The 16,496-nt window shown below is 38.2% G+C and overlaps 1 protein-coding gene across 9 annotated transcripts in view; it reads right to left on the bottom strand.

The window, feature by feature from the left end:
* The window catches only part of LOC309960194 (ankyrin repeat and KH domain-containing protein 1), a 121,767-nt gene that overhangs the window by 4,642 nt on the left and 100,629 nt on the right, over positions 1-16,496 (bottom strand). For 4 of the 9 annotated variants that reach the window (XM_082836848.1, XM_082836850.1, XM_082836846.1 and 1 more), the window contains 10 exons: positions 15,994-16,168; positions 14,740-15,196; positions 13,782-13,928; positions 11,699-11,848; positions 9,921-11,533; positions 6,808-6,984; positions 4,943-5,194; positions 4,270-4,418; positions 3,383-3,547; positions 208-317 (listed from right to left, as the gene is read on the bottom strand). In XM_082836848.1, the coding sequence (XP_082692974.1) occupies positions 208-317; positions 3,383-3,547; positions 4,270-4,418; positions 4,943-5,194; positions 6,808-6,984; positions 9,921-11,533; positions 11,699-11,848; positions 13,782-13,928; positions 14,740-15,196; positions 15,994-16,168 (3,395 nt within the window). Of the gene's footprint in view, positions 1-207; positions 318-2,296; positions 3,104-3,382; positions 3,548-4,269; positions 4,419-4,942; positions 5,195-6,807; positions 6,985-9,920; positions 11,534-11,698; positions 11,849-13,781; positions 13,929-14,739; positions 15,197-15,993; positions 16,169-16,496 lie in introns of those variants that run through there. The other 5 variants (XM_082836849.1, XM_082836851.1, XM_082836853.1 and 2 more) reach the window with 3 other exon arrangements.

Here is a 16,496-nt window from a genome sequence, read left to right on the forward strand (position 1 = left end):
AAAGGTCTTAAACAGTTGGACAGAACCATGTATACTACTTGTACTCCTCTATTCGGCTTGAAACTCTAATATGACCAGCCTTTCCCCTTCTAAAAGCTACCTCAAACTAAGGATGGTACCCTCCTGTACTAACTTTGACATTGGAAAGAGGACTTGGCCAGAATCTGTAAGATGGAAACTACAGTTCCAAGTCCTGAGATTTCTTACCTCTGGTTAGGAGAGGCCACCATTGGCTGTCCAACTCTCTTCTTCGGTCTCGTTAGTTGAGGTGATGAGATTTCCCCTTTGAGAGCAGGGACTGAAGGAAGCAGACTGGCCTATAAAAGGGCAAGTCAGCACACTGTAGCCACAATAGGTTTAAAGGGTCTTAAAAACATCAAGAATTTTATTGGTGGTGGTATTTCATTACATTGAACACTACTTGAAATAAGTGGGTCCAGAAACCTTGATGATACAGTTTTGTTCCTTGAATGAGCTGTTATTCTCATAGGGCTTGATCTATGCCTCAGCAGGATGTTTCTTTTCTTTTCCTTTTTTTTTTTTCAGCAGGATGTTTCTTAATGACTTGAGGGCTCACTATGGGTATGCAAGGTTTTCTTCTGCCTCCACTAAATTCCCAAAATCAATAATGGCTCTCACAACAGCAGATTTTTGATTCCATGTAAGAACAAATGGTAGGGGCCCTCAAGTCTCAGCAATGTACTGGCTTCTAGTAGTCCCATACCATACATTCTCATTCACAAGACAAGAGAATCTGTTAGAACTAGGAGACCCTTTTGAGTTCATTTACATTGTTTCATTTACAGATGATGAATGTGAAGCCCAGAGATGAGAAATGATTTGCCTATGGTCATATAGCTTAAAGTGGCAGAAATGAAAACAGAATTTAGGTTTCTGACTCTTGTTCCACTCTACCCGTTCTGCCTCCCCACAAATCCCTTGTATATTCTGAAAGTAATTAAGTTCTTACCTGAGCTAGGTTTAATCCAAGGTTCAGGTTGGTAAAATAGCAGTAAAGTAATGCCAGGAAGAGGCAAGACAGAGGAAGAGATTAGCAGGCAAAATGGAGTGGGGAGTAGGTTACTGGGATTCAAATAGAAAGAAAAGAAGGCAGTGGTGGTAAGAGGGCAGGAAGTAGAGTATCCTAAATAACTGCTACAAACTGCACAGCTCCTGTTTTTTCCTAATCCTTCTAGGGGTTTCTCATAATTGCGTCCTCTTCTTATGGGTTCTAGTTCCTGATCTGAGATAAAATTTCTCATTCTGTTGTCCTCAAGGTGTAGAAGATATTGGAAGAGCTCTTCCAATAATTCAAGTGTACTTTAAATAGTTAAGATAGAACAAAACTCACTTTTTGTCCCACTGAATAATTTACTTAATATTATCTCTCTCTAGTATATGTTTCATCAAGAGTAGTTTCATTCATTTCACTAATATTAGGTGATTTTTTTGGTTATTAGTGGTAAGTGGAAACAGCAAGATATGTAGGTGATCCCAGGGGTCCTTTCGTCCCCTCTTGAGACTACTTGATGTGGTTATTAAGCATTACAAAGGCAGCAGCTTCAATACCAGTGATAATTTCCAAATCCATTCAAAACAGAAAATAAGAAATGAGCTTACAGAAGCACTCTCATATGTAAAATGATATGGAAGACAAACCAACCAGGTATGTCTAACACAGAACAAACATGGTATGTCTCATCTAGTGGCAGCTCTAGGAGCAAGGGAGAGAAGATTAAGAACTTCTGTTGGTAGGAGAATAGAAAAGTGCTTCTGGTATGGTTCTGCCCCTAGTTATTATCTTTCTGTGCATCCTTCTTTGCCTTAATGTGGGTTTTGGCTCCTCTATCACCTCAAACATTTTCTTGTTTTCTTTTTTAGCTCGCTTTTATCTAAGACCAGGTAATTCAACCATATTAAAACGTGAACAGTCAAGTTGATGACTGTTCTTTTCATTGGGCTAGTTTTTTCTTCTCTACTGCATCAGATTCTTGGCATAGCCTATAGTTTGGCCAAAGCACTCCATTCCAGTGTTCATGAGTTTAGCCTGTTGACCATATTGGCTCTTCATGGAACTAAGCCCAGAATTAGTCACATATTTATAGACATTATTCAGCTGATTCAACAATACAACAAAATTAAAGGAGTCACCCCCACCCCCTCCTATGTCCCAACCCAAATAAAACTTAAACACCTATAACCAATATAATCTTTAGATTAAAAAGTCAGGAAGCACAAAAGGAATCTGAAGGATGATTTGGGTGTCCCTAAGTTTTTTCAGTGTCATCTGACTGAAATCCTGTTGTTCTTATTGACATACTCATGATCCACAAAGAGCTAAATCTTTTAATGGCCTATCTGCTAAAGTCAGATAAGACACATTGCAGGGGCTTGAAACATTCTCACTTTTAAAATGATACAGAAGAGAACAAAAGAACAAGGAATGTTTAACACAGAATAAGTATACAACTAGTCTTAAAAGTGCTTTTTCAAGGCAGGCTAAGAATGGACTCTAAAGTGTAAAATGTGAGAAGCCTATCACAAATATGGTATTAACAACCTGGTTCAGTATGATTGTGGATTGGGTAGTACCTGCATGACCACTGAAAGGATCACACCCCACTTCTAAACACTGTTCATCTTTTTATTGAATATTCTGGTAAATATTTCACATTAATACAGGCCACATTAAGTAGAGCCACTATATGACAAGAAATTTACTCAACCTTTTCATTTTAAGTATGTAAACAATTGTACATGTATTTACCACCCTAAAAGGTTGAAACATGTAATCATCTAATTCTCTTCTGCATACAAATCGCATTCAGTATGTTTAGCCCAAAGCACTAATTTCAAAATGGCTAAACTAACCAGAGAACATAATCAGATGGATAGGAAATCACTTTGTTCATATACAATGGGCAATCAAATTTCCATTGCTAAAGCCTCAGAGAATATTTCTTAGGCACATTAAAAAAAATCCCCAGGGTTCTTCCAAGGTCAAAAGTTTCTCAAACAAGGCTAAAGAGTAAGACCTTCTAACTTAGTTGACATATTTGAGATGCATGTTTCCAATATGAGGTGCCCACGTGCCAGGCCAAATCTGAAAAGGGGGAGGAAAAATTGGAATTTCTAATTAGGAATCTTTAGACATTTACAAAATGAATATATAAATGCAATGGTAATTCACTGTTTCTGCCTAGGAAGAATACACATACATGAGATAAAATGTTAAGTAGCATCATCTTGATATTGAAAAACTTAATTCAGTTCAAGGTAGTCAGATGTCATGATTTTTGATATTCAGAACTTGCACTACCCAAAGAATTAAAAGAATGACATCATAAATCTGAAAAATAAAAGAGCATTAAGTCCATTTTACCTGCTGGGCATCAGTGCATTCAGTTGAATTTTGAATAACTTTTATCATAGGGTTCCAAGCAGGATCTGGGTTGTGAAGTCCATTAAACAGAGGGCCTCCTGGAACATCAGCAAGCTGAGGATGGGAGGGTATTATGGTGCCTCCATACATGGAAATTGGTAGACCCTAAAACAGCAGAAAGGTGTAATCATGAAGTGATTGTAAATGATGATTCCACAATACCAGCATAGATCTTATTTCCCTTCATTCAAAGAACTCCAGAGTATCCTGTAAGTATAGCAACACTGTACAGTCTTGGGAAACCAAAAGTGGTTATTTGTGTCAGCAACATTTTTCAATGAGAACAGAAAAACAAAACAACTAAATCCAATATCAAATCATCAGGAAATTCCCAATACTTGATGGACACATATAATACCCTCAACTTTCCATATTTAGGATTTACTAATAAGCTTCTGCCAAGAAAAGGGGAATTCTACATGATTGCTTGCAGCCACAATCTGGCTTTATGGCAGCCTGGAAGCTCTCAGAGGAGACAAGAGGGCAATGGGGAGCGCACAGCCAGCTTTTTAGAGAGGAAGAGGCTTCTCTCTAAGCTATGGCAGCCAAATGCAAAGCAGCAAAACCCAAATCTCTCAGGTTTTGGAGGGAAGACGGGGGCTTCTTCAGGATAGTTTGAGGACAAACTAATGTAAACAACATAATCCACTTTTGAAACTGGATAAAAGATCTGGCAAAGTCATAGAAACAAACTAGTTATACCAAAAGGGAGAATTATTTCAGTACAAATTCCTCCTTAACATGTGACTACATTAGCTGGCAATGTGTTAAACAAGTTACAATGATGTTTGTCAGCTCACTTTAGAAAAATCCACAAAACTGCTTACCATAGGCTGATGAAAAATGTTAGAGGGGGCTACCATTCCAGAATCATCTCTCTCCATTGGTTGATGCTGAGAGAATGTGCTTGGGTCTGATAATTGTTGATGCATTGGATGGTTCCCTATCACAGACTGTGACCAACCTGATAAGCCTTCTAGAAAGAAGAAATGAGATCAAGGTTAGATATTTATTTGGAATAAAATAAAACATTACCACTGGATTTTTTCATACTAAATTTAATCAAAAGCATTCCTTTGAGAAGCTCAGGACACATTCATGAAAATCTTTGCAAACCAAAATACAAGTTCCTGGAAAACTGGGTGGAGTACTCTGAATACCCCAAACACTCTACCTGTCCTGCAAAAGATTAAGTGCTCTCTGAAAGAAATCAAATGATTGTCCTATTCTATAATGAAAAGCTTAAGAAGGAAAGGAAGTAGGCTTTGAATCTTTTACTTCTAATCAAGTCTGTATTTATTATTTTATCTATATTACTATCATACATATTACATCTATTATTATGTATACTCCAAACTAACATTCCAGACTTTGAGACTGGACTGAACTCCTCAAAGGTTTAAACAACCTTACTGGTTAAGTGCAGGAACTAAGTTTAAATGGCAAAATCCCACAACTTACTCAAGATATCCCTCCAGACAGAGGACGCTGTAACTGTACCTGACACGGCATTGACGCCAAATGACCAGATTCCACTGTGTCCAACAGGAGCAACAAAACTGGTCCCCACAGGGGCTTGTGCAACAGACCCTCCTTGCCGAATCCGGGCTAGTCTCTCTGTTCCAATGGGGGGAGGTATCTTTCGATCCTGACTGGCACTGCCTCCTTTCGGTTGGCCCAATGTTGGTGGGGCAGAAGTGGCTGAAAGAGGTGAAGATGATCCCGAAGAAACAGATGGAATAGGAGAGTCACCTGGTGGCAAAATATTTCTCTATTGTTTTATTACATATAAAAACTAATTATAAGAATATGAGAAACCTTGTTGGAAAGATCTGTTCCACAACATAGGTTCTGGAAAAAAATTTTCATTTTACAAGATGATTCAAATGAAAATATACAGGGACTTCCCTGGTGGAGCAGTGGTTAAGACTCCATGCTCCCAATGCAGGGGGCCCAGGTTCGATTCCTGCTCAGGGAACTAGATCCCACATGCATGCCATACCTAAGAGTTTGCATGCCACAACTAAGGAGCCCACCTCCTGCAACTAAGACCTGGTACAACCAAATATATAAGTAAATTAAAAAAAAAAGAAAATATACAAGTTCTATAAATATTATCCTATACTACTTCTGCCTGTAGTAAGTATAAACAAATAGTCTAAAAATATAGTAAGTACAGACTAGTCTAAAGAATTTTTTCAAATTGAACTGAACAAGGCTAGAAAGGAAGAAGGTTGTATTTATTCTTATTGTAGTTCTGCTGGCTTGTGTGATCTTAGTTTCCCCACCAGGGTTTGAACGCGGGCCCTCGGCAGTGAAAGCGCAGAGTCCTAACCACTGGACCACCAGGGAATTCCCCTTACTGTAGTTCTAAAAAATCTTCTCAAAACATATACTGTCACATTTTAAATTAACTTAAATGTGGCTATGTTTGCACGGTAACTATCATACTATCTGGAAAATAGCTGCTGGTCCTCTGTAATTATTAGCTGTTTTCTTTTTTCTCTTTCTACAGCCCCTTATTTTTCCCCATAAGGAAGGAAGGTTAAATGTTAGTGAAGCATTGTAGGATTCAATTCACAACTTTGTTTCTTAATGGGACTCTCAGGTAATATGGGTAGTTTTCCTTGTCAAAGGGCCAATACTCACTGACTTTCTCATGATGCTCATTTAAAAAAAATCAAATCCTGTTCAAATCCTTTTAGAACTTCATCTGTTCTAAATATTGAAATAAGTCAGAACAGAGGAATATTTTCACTTATAAATGGCAATCATACAGTTTCCTCAAATGTAAAAATAAATGAGGAATCATACCAAACTGACCAGATACTTAAATTCAACTTCTTTTCAGACCTAAGAAATTATTTCACAATACTGTCCCCAAAGGGTCTTATAAAACTACTTGTAGTGCCTCTTCTTTTTTTTTTTTTTTTGCTGTACACGAGCCTCTCACTGTTGTGGCCTCTCCCATTGCGGAGCACAGGCTCTGGACGCGCAGGCTCAGCAGCCATGGCTCACGGGCCAGCCGCTCCGCGGCATGTGGGATCTTCCCGGACCGGGGCACGAACTCGTGTCCCCTGCATCAGCAGGCGGACTCTCAACCACTGCGCCACCAGGGAAGCCCAGTGCCTCTTTTCTTGATCCAAGTCTCAGTGTAATCTCAATTCTGGCTTGGAAGAATAGCCTGACCCTTCTCAAGTTTTCTATCCTATAAATGACTAATAATTTTTGACATGACTGCAATACAAACCTTGGGTGTTCGGATACAATTTAGATTACTAAAGTTACAATATAGCGTTCCCTGAAACAAATGGTTTAATAACTTATTCAAGACTGTTTGGGAAGAGTTCCTCCAGGATTCCTACATGAGTTTGAGGCGCTTGTCCAAGGGTGGGGAGAAAAATGTTGTCTGTTGAAACTGGGAGTCCCAACGGGAGCTGGCCCTTGCAGGAAAACCCGAGTTCCTGGTATGCCGGAAAAACTTGTCAGAGGAGCAGAAGAGGAAGATTGGGAGCTGCCTGATGGGTCAATGGATGGTAACCCTGAAATAAAAACAGGTCCAAGACATCAAATTAGCCAAGGCTTTAAAAATGAATGTCCAAAGCTTACCTAATTCCTCTTTAAAAAAGAAGAAAGAATGCAGTTTATTTTGTGGATCACAGCAATAAGAATCCATTTATATCATACTGTATGTCCCCAAACTATTTTTTTCTTACAGTCCAGAAGAATATCACCAAGCAGGACTAAATATAGAAATGTGAGCCCAATGTTTAGGAACGGCAGTCACCTGGAGTATGTTCTAGATAAATCTCAAAGCTTTCATTGGAGGGGACATGAAATAAGAGCATGTTGTGTTACCCATCACTTAGAAATATAGCTGTTCATCTATATAACTATAGTCATTTCCTGTGCAAGATGAGTAACAAAACCTACCAATGTTTGCTTCCTAACATGGAAGGAAAGCATACTATTCAACTAAAGATAATTTCAGTATTCCATCTGATTAAAAAAAAAAATCAACAGCTGCAAACTACATCAAAGTTTCTATCTAGTTTGCATGAGTCTGAATTTAGCAGTATTCTCAAATTCCATTGCTTTCTCTGGAGAACATTTTAGGGAAAGAGGTCAAGGATCTGGAAAAGGATTATAGGTACTCATTTCAGAAAAAAGTAGTTAATATCAACATAAAAAATTCAAAACTTTTCAAGCAGGTCTTATTCATCTATAAAGTATATAATTCAAAGGCTTTTAGTATATTCACAGGGTTGTACAACCATCACCACAATCAATTTTAGAACATTTCTGTCTACCCTAAAAGAATCTCTGTATGCAGTATCTGTCACTCTCCATCCTCCTTTACCCCATATCTGAACCTCTAAGCAACCACTAATATATTTTCTGTCTCTCTAGATTTGCCTATTCTGGAAATTTTATATAAAAAGAATTATATAATATGTGGTCTTTTGTGACTGGCTTCTTTCACTCAGCAAAATGTTTTCAGTTTACCCATGTTGTAGCACAAATGAGTACTTTATTTCTTTCATTGTATCTCATAATATAGAATATACATTATACTAAGAATAATATCTTATACAGATATACCACATTTTGTTTTTCCATTCATCAGCTGATGGACATTGGACTGTTTCCACATTTTGGCTCTTAGGAATTGTGTTGCTATGAACATTTATGTACCAGTCTTTGTGTAGACACATGTTTTCTCTTGGATATACCTAGGAACAGAATTACTGGATCATATGGTAACTCTTTTTAACTTTTTGAGGAACTGTTGAACTGTTTTTCCAAATGATGTACCATTTTAAGTTTCTACCAGCAGTGTTTGAAGCTTCCAGTTTCTCCACATGCTTTCCCGTCTTTTTAAGTATCACTATTTCTTACCTGCAAACCAGGAAAACTAAACTATATCCATGAAAGAAGAGCATCAACAAAAGAAACCACCCAGGCAGTTAAGAAATGAAGCCAAGCTTAATCAATTCTGGACCCCGGAAGGAAGGTCAAGGATTAATGCTTGCTTTTTTAAAAAATTATTTTTTAACTAGTAATAAATAATTTTGATGTTATAGATCTGAATAATTCAGGTTCCCAAACCTGTTTGCTACCAAACTAGATGGATGATTTCCTTGACTTTCTTTTCTCCAGCCATTCATAATCTGCACATCTTCTGGGATATAGAATGTGGAGTGCAAAGAGCTCAAACACTGGAATATGAGAGATCTGAAGTCCCACTCTAGCTAAGGCACTCTAAATTCACGTATTAGTTAGTGCCAATCAAGTCAAGGATTAATTAAAAAATTAATTTTTACCACAGTCTGAGCACTGGCAATGAGCTCTTCTTTCATTCTGGGGCCTCTGAAAACCTTTTTATTAGTCTGCCAAAATGAAAAGTTAAAATAGATACCTATTTATAGAAAAGAAGAAAAAAAATCCAAGAGAATATTTTGGACCACAGACTGTCTTATGCAAGCTTTATTTCTATTCAAAAGATGATGTAACAGCTATGTTTTCCTGAAAAGATAAGTAAATGGAAACATATCTGATAGAAAAGCTAAGGCTATGCCATATCCATAAACTCACAAATTTTAAACAACCTAGATCAGTTTATAATCAGCAAAAAGGAAAGATGGGCTATGGAACAGTTTTTCAACTGGAAGAAAAATGCTAAGTGGCACTAGTTCTTATTACCCCCATTCTAGGTCAGCCACAATTTCTAATTTGTTTTTCAGAATAGAGCAAAGAGATTGGACTAAAATTTGGCCCTTAGACTCTGGAAAATAGATTCTGGTTTTCCAAATATCTCCAAGCCACCACTAGCCTCTTATCTTTCTAAATCTTTCTTATACTGCCTCAGCAGCTAATTTCTAATTTCAAAGAACAAACAGCTGATTCAAAATGTTTTTTTTTTTTTGGTTAAATATGAGCCTATACATGACTGGATCTCTTCAAATAGCTCCATCTAATATAAATAATATAGAGTTATGACATCATTTAATATTCATTCTGAGCACCCAAGACTGAAAACAAAGAATGTAGATTATGGACTGTAACCTGAACACCTTCGTAACCCAAACTTTTTAATCTCAGAAATGCAGGCAATCACTATGATTTAAAAAATGTCTGTAAATTTGGAATGCTTGAAGCATCCTATGAGTCCTTTTTTATTAATATCATCTTATACCAATTCTCAGAAAATGGACTGACACAAGGTATAACTTCCTTGAAATAAGGTGCAGAGAGATCATAAAAGACAATATAAAGCAGCTCATATGTGAGTGACTTACCTACATTTTGGCCACTCAATCAGCAGTCATTAAGGGGTCTTTACTATTTATGACACACCTTCATTTCTTTAAAAGATCATGCAATATTATGTACAAAATAAATGCTTTATTACTTTGGAAGGTTAGATTATGTTGTTAAAGCCCCAAACTGTGAGGTAATGATAGTTATAATAACTTACCAACTGGACTAGTAGAAACTCGCTGGGAAGGTGATCTGAAGCCAGGTGCCTTGGAGTTGTCAGGGTGCACGTTTTCCAAGTGTCCAAGTACAGAGTTACCCAGGAACGCTGACTGAACAGTGAAAGAGGCATCTGCAGTAACTCGTGAGGACAGTGGACCATCTCCCCAACCCTGGTTAGCTGGCACCTGACTGCTGTCAAAAAGACTACTGAAGTGATTGAAAAGTGTGGCTGGGCCAAACGTAGGTGGCAAAGATTTATTTGCTGGGTTAATGTGCATCTGAGAACCATTCATAATGTTCATGGCTGAAGAAAGCTGCACTGCAGCTGGTGGGCCTTGAGGTGGTGTTAAAGGAACTGGATTTGTCACAAAAATAGACTGGGGATCCTGGTGTATAGTTGCATTTGGTACCACCGAGTAAAAAGAACTTCTGGGTTGCATTCGATGAGAAACTCGAGGTGCTGGTACAGCTAACTGAGGTAAATTACTGGTATCCTGATTATCAGCAGCAACCAATCTAGGTGATGCCAAAGTCAATGGAGCAGGTTCTGAATTAGATGCAAAAGGCATTGACATAGGACTTAAATCAGACACACTGGATGGCTGTGTTTCCTCCTGTGTGTTATTGGAGGGAGGAGTGGGACTACCAGATGGGTGAGTTTCTGGAGCTCCTGGGGTGTTGCTGGCAGAGCTACTGCAGCTGTTGGCAGTTGAAGAGGGGGTACACATGTTTGCCATGGACTGGTCCTGTGTGGACACTTTCTCTTTGGGGGCTGGCATGGCAGAGAAAGACTCCGTCTTTTGTGAAGAAAGCTGTGCTTGAGGAGTACTTGCAGGCAGAAATGTGGTGGGAACTTGCCCACTAGTGATAGGTGCAGAGGAGACAGAAGGCAGGGAACTACAAGTGCTTGTCACAGAGGAAATCACTGCTGCTGGAGGACTTGTCTTAGGCACACAGGCAAACAACTGCTTTCTGACTGATGAAGGAGTCCGGGTATTAGTCACACACAGTTGCTGACTGGCAGCAACTACAGAAGAGACAGTGATAGGACAACTGGCAGTAGCTAGTCCAGCAGACTCTGAGGGTAAAACAGTCCCGTTCTGGTTAGGTAGACGGCCTGTATTATTATGCTTTGGAGAGCTATTTGTGTTGCCAGGATTCACAGGTCTCACTGGGAATGGTCCCCAAGTGTTAGGAGAAGGTGAAAATGTTCCTCCAAACTGGGCCATGGGTAAACGAGGATGCCGAATCTGTTGCATAGTTTGAGCAGCCAGCAGGGCAAAATGAGGGTGAGGATAAGCTAAGGGTAGAGAAACTGGGAAAGAAGAACGTACATTTGCTGGAACGTTCTTATTAAGTTTATTAGTGGGCTGGAACGTAGATAATGTTGTTGCCTGTGAAGTTACAAGACTTGGAGCACCCAAGGGAAATGCATTTTTACTGGAAGCTGCTGTGGTGCCTACTCCAGATGAGAAGTTTGCATGGATGGCTTTGGTGCTGGCAGGTGTTCTGATATGGTTTTTAGGAATCAAGTCTTCCAGTTCCTTAGCAGGATCTTGAATAAGTGCATTGATAAGTTGAACTGCATATCTTGTTGATTCTGTACCACCCCTGGGGAGAAAACAAACAAAAAACAGAACAAGATCAAAAATATACAAAACTAGGTAATCTTTATCATGAAACAGAATTCTTGATTGTACCATACCTAACAAAAATGTACTTCTAATAAAATTTAATTTCCTCATAGAACTAACGATATGTATATCTCACAATTACCTTATTGTGATCATTCTCTCGCCATTCTTATCTTTTTGTTTATCCACATCAATATGGGCACCAGTAACGTCTTGTATTGCAGTGATGTTGCATCCTCCTCTTCCCATTATCCTGGAAACCACTGAGGCTGGAACAGACAATTTCTTTGACCTACAAAATGAAGACCACACATAAGCTTATGAAATCAAAAGGTCTATTAAAAAAGATGTCTCGGGCTTTCCTGGTGGCGCAGTGGTTGGGAATCCGCCTGCCAATGCAGGGGATATGGGTTCAATCCCTGGCCTGGGAGGATCCCACATGCCACGGAGCAACTAAGCCTGCGTGCCACAACTACTGAAGCCCACGCGCCTAGAGCCCGTGCTCGGCAGCACAAGAAGCCACCGCAGTGAGAAGCCCATGCACCACAGGGAGGAGTGGCCCCTGCTTGCCGCAACTAGAGAGAGCCCGCGCACAGCAACAAAGACCCAACGCAGCCAAAAATAAATTAATTAATTAAAAAAAAAAAAGATGTCTCAGTAAGTATGTTCATGAACATTTGTAGAATAGTATTTCTCAAACCTTAAAGAGGAAATTACTAGAAGTTTTTATTTTAGAAACTGACCTCTTATTATATTGAATTTAATTTAGTGAAGGTAAAAAACACACTGCCATTTAAAAAAATTATATTTAAGTCACTCATGATCTCAGCATTCAAATCTGCATAAACTATCACATGTTAACTAAACTGCAATGATCATATATTGATACTTTCAAAATTAAAATAATGCATACCACATTGTTAAACTCCATACTGAAAATGAATAAAGGCAGCTTATCAGTGTCAACAACTTTACTTAGCAATAAAAAATAAAGCCTCAGATTTGTACATAAAAAGCAATCCACAAGTGGAGCCTGGGACTTCCACTTGTGTGAGAAAACACCAGAGGCTGATTTTGGGATCTGACAAGATGGCCTGGGTGTCCTGCAGGATTATCACAGAAACCCAGTGTTTGCTGGCAGAACCAAATGAGAGCAACACCCATTATTTTCATGTGGTCACTGCTGACTGTCAGGATTCCCTCCTAGGGAGGGACCCTCAAACTTTGAACTATACCTTCCAGAAGAATACCCAATTGTAGACTCTAAAATACATTTCATGATCAAAATTTAATATCCTAATGTAGACAAACTGGGAAGAAAATATGTAGCTATTTTGAAAGCTAGAGCATAGACTAGGCCATGAATAATACTTAAATCAATCTGATCATCAAGTGTGCATCACTTCTGTTCTGCCAAGACTTCTTCCTTTTTTGTTTGCTTTTAATGGACACAAAGTCTTAGAAAAATTACAGAATAAAAACTCAGACATCTTAGTCCTTTGGTGATTAAGTGCACATTAGCAAACCTATGTCTTATTCTGATTCCCTGTTGTAAAGCATGAGCAGAGGCTAGAAATACCTTCTGGATTGTGTGAAACATTTAAAAGCAATGGCTCCTGTCTGCTTTTATTCATTTCCCCCATCATGGTTTACGTATAAAGCAGTGTGAATGAAGGGAGTTGTCAAAGTTAGCTGCAGGGGTGTTGGTACTTGTATTTATTTATTTTTTTTGAGGGAGAAGGTAGTTTTAATTTTATGGGCTCCCCCCCACTCTTTATGGTGATCTAACTGCATTGGTTAAAAGCAAATATAGATTCTCTAGCGAAGTCTAACTTTATTTAAATGCTGTAGATGGACAAACTTGTCTGAATCAAAATGAGACCATTAAACAAACATCATAGCCTTCACAAATAGCATTATGACTTTGCTGTCAATTGAATCTTCCCCTTAAGAAGCCTGTGACCTTTTTGTATGGTTTGTCTGTAAACTGTATGTCTTATGTTTTAATAAAATATTTTTTGTTATTCTAAAGCCAACATTTCTTGTATCATATAAAATATGCATACAAAATTTACATACTGTTTCTAATTTTGCTTTAGCCTACTCTGGATGTAGTATGGCATTGCAATTGAATATAATAACCACATTCAAATTATTCATTAATTAACTGGATAACCATCTCACAAGAGGAGAAAAGTTAAAAAGACGAGACTAATACTACTTACCTTCGAACAACTTCTTTCCACCCTTCCTCTCTTTTTTGCCCCCTTTTAGGGCTAGTCAGATTCAGCTTTATGTTTGAAGAGCTTAATGGCAACGACACTGACTTGTACGTTGTTGATAAGGAATTAGGATTCACTTCACCTTCAAGTCTGAGAAGAGAAATATCAAGGCCAATAAATGATAAATTTTAAGATAGAAACTCAAGAGATTTGCTGAAGTATCTGAATTAAAATTTGGCACACCAGGGCTTCCCTGGTGGCGCAGTGGTTAAGAATCCACCTGCCAATGCAGGGACATGGGTTCGAGCCCTGGGCCGGGAAGATCCCACATGCCGTGGAGCAACTAAGCCTGCTCACCACAACTACTGAGCCTGCGCTCTAGAGCCCGCGAGCCACAACTACTGAGCCCACGTGTCTAGAGCCCGTGCCCTGCAACAGGAGAAGCCACTGCAATGAGAAGCCCGCGCACCGCAACGAAGAGTAGCCCCCGCTCGCCACAGCTAGAGAAAGCCCGCGTGCAGCAACCAAAACCCAATGCAGCCAAAATTAAATAAATAAATTTATATAAAAAAACCCAAAAACCTTGTTAAAAAAAAATTTGGCATATCAAATTATTAACAATTCAGAAAAATAGAAATAGGGCAAAGAGTCCATTATTTATTTTAGTATTAAAATGGATTCAGAAGCCAAAAGAACTATATATAATCAATAAAAATGACATAGTTAAAATCAAGGAACGCTAATATTTTCAGCTTCAAAGTTGAATGTTAAAAGTTCTAACAATCTCACTGCATAACTAGCACATGATAAGGAGGACACTGGTGAATTTCAGTTTTAAATGCTGAAGACAGGTAATGTGGTAGACTTCAATTGTTCAACACAACTTATGTTACTTCAAGTTCTTGTGCCAGGCATGAAAAAGGAAAGGTAGGTGCAGAGTTAACAAGTCAGAAAATTTTACCGTGTCTGAGTTTTGGAAGCAGCAGTACTTGTCTTTTCTTCTTGGGAATGGAGTAGCAGTGAGGGGTATCTCCTATCACTAGAGGAATTCACATCCATAGTGAAATTTAACTCTTGGCTTTTACCACCACTACTACTCTCACTGTTGCAATCTGTGCTGTCCAAGTTATCTGAATCACTATTCCCACCTGCACCGCCACCTCTGGGTTCTCCATTTATTTTATTCTTATCTGCCTTTTGCTGTGCTAAGGATATATGTTGTTCTGGTAATATTAAATGTGCAGTGGGAGGGGTCTCTTTTGTTTTGTTCTTCTTATTTTTCCGATTGGTGCTGGGAGTTGTCACAACATTGGCCCTTTTTTTCCCAAACACATTTGTGAATGTTGCAGATGTTGCAGAGATTCCGATTGTGGTGGTGGTGGTCGCACTAGGAGGTTCTATGGGAACTTCTTGCTCCACTGAAATTATGAAAAAGGATAAAAATCACACTGAGAGCCACAGATCTCAAAACAAATTGTGACAGAATATACCTAATAATTCATAATAATTCAGACCCTTAGGTCATATTTTCCTTTTACCAGTATTCACTAGTAAATAAAGAAATCTTTACTGTTGTGAGAATATACTATATCATATTTTGATGTCTAACTTGGTATAAAACATTAACATTCTTAAGATCTGAAATGCTAGTCCCATAAACTAAACAAAAATCACAATATAGTTTGAATTTAAGAAATTTTTCAAATAGCATTTTAGAATTAGAAGTCAAATAGAGCAAAATTATTTGCCTACTACAACCACTGCCAGACTGTACAATAAACAACTCTGAGAGTAATGGACCTCAACCCTATAGAGCTTCAAGACTGAACCTTAGTTAAAAATTTATTGAGGAAATGAACCTCTTCCCAGTTTCCAACTGGGGAAGGAGAGGGTAGAGAAGAACCTGAAGAAAAGCTGGCAAACCTCTTACTGTATCACTTTTAGGACATACATAATGTTTTTACAGGGAAACTTAAGTTACAACTGAATGTCTTCAAATTATGTGCTTGCCTTCCCCCTTCAGTTTCTCTGTGTCACTTTACAATGTAAAATATTTAGAAGTATTTACTATGGAAGTCAACTGTCTATTTCAGCTTAAAGTAACTGAATATTTAACTAGAATTAGCTTTGAGAGTTTTGAGAGCAAAGAGCACTCAAAATGAAGTTGATAAACACAGAAGAATTTTATCACTAATTCAGATGGTTCATTTCTCACCATCTTCATCATTCTCCTCTTCATCTTCATCCTCTGGTAGTTCTGAATTCTCCTTAGGTTTGTTTTCCTCATCTTCTTCCTGCTTCCTTTTCTGCTCCTCTTTTTTCTTTTTTCTCTTTTCTTTTCTTTTCTCTCTTTTAGCTGCAAGAGCCTGCTTTCTGCTCTCCTCTCTTGACTGCAAATAAAGTAGGTATCTCATTTTATCAATAAGGCAGTAATTTAAAATAAATAATGGAATGATATTTTTGTTTATGATACATGGGGTTTCCCATAGATGTCAGTCTTAACACACATTTATAATAGCAACAAAAGAAGAAATAGATAAGCTGGACATAATCAAAATTAAAAGTTTTTGTGCTTCAAAGGGATCATCAATAAAGTGAAAAGACAACCCATAAAATGGTGAAAAATTTTTGCTTATCTGGTAAGGGCTTGTATCAAGAATTTATAAAGAACTCGTTAACTCAATAATGAAAAGACAAATAACTCAATTAAAAAATGGG

Source organism: Leucopleurus acutus (assembly GCF_964270905.1).
Source record: "Leucopleurus acutus genome assembly, chromosome: 3".
NCBI lineage: Eukaryota > Metazoa > Chordata > Mammalia > Artiodactyla > Delphinidae > Leucopleurus > Leucopleurus acutus.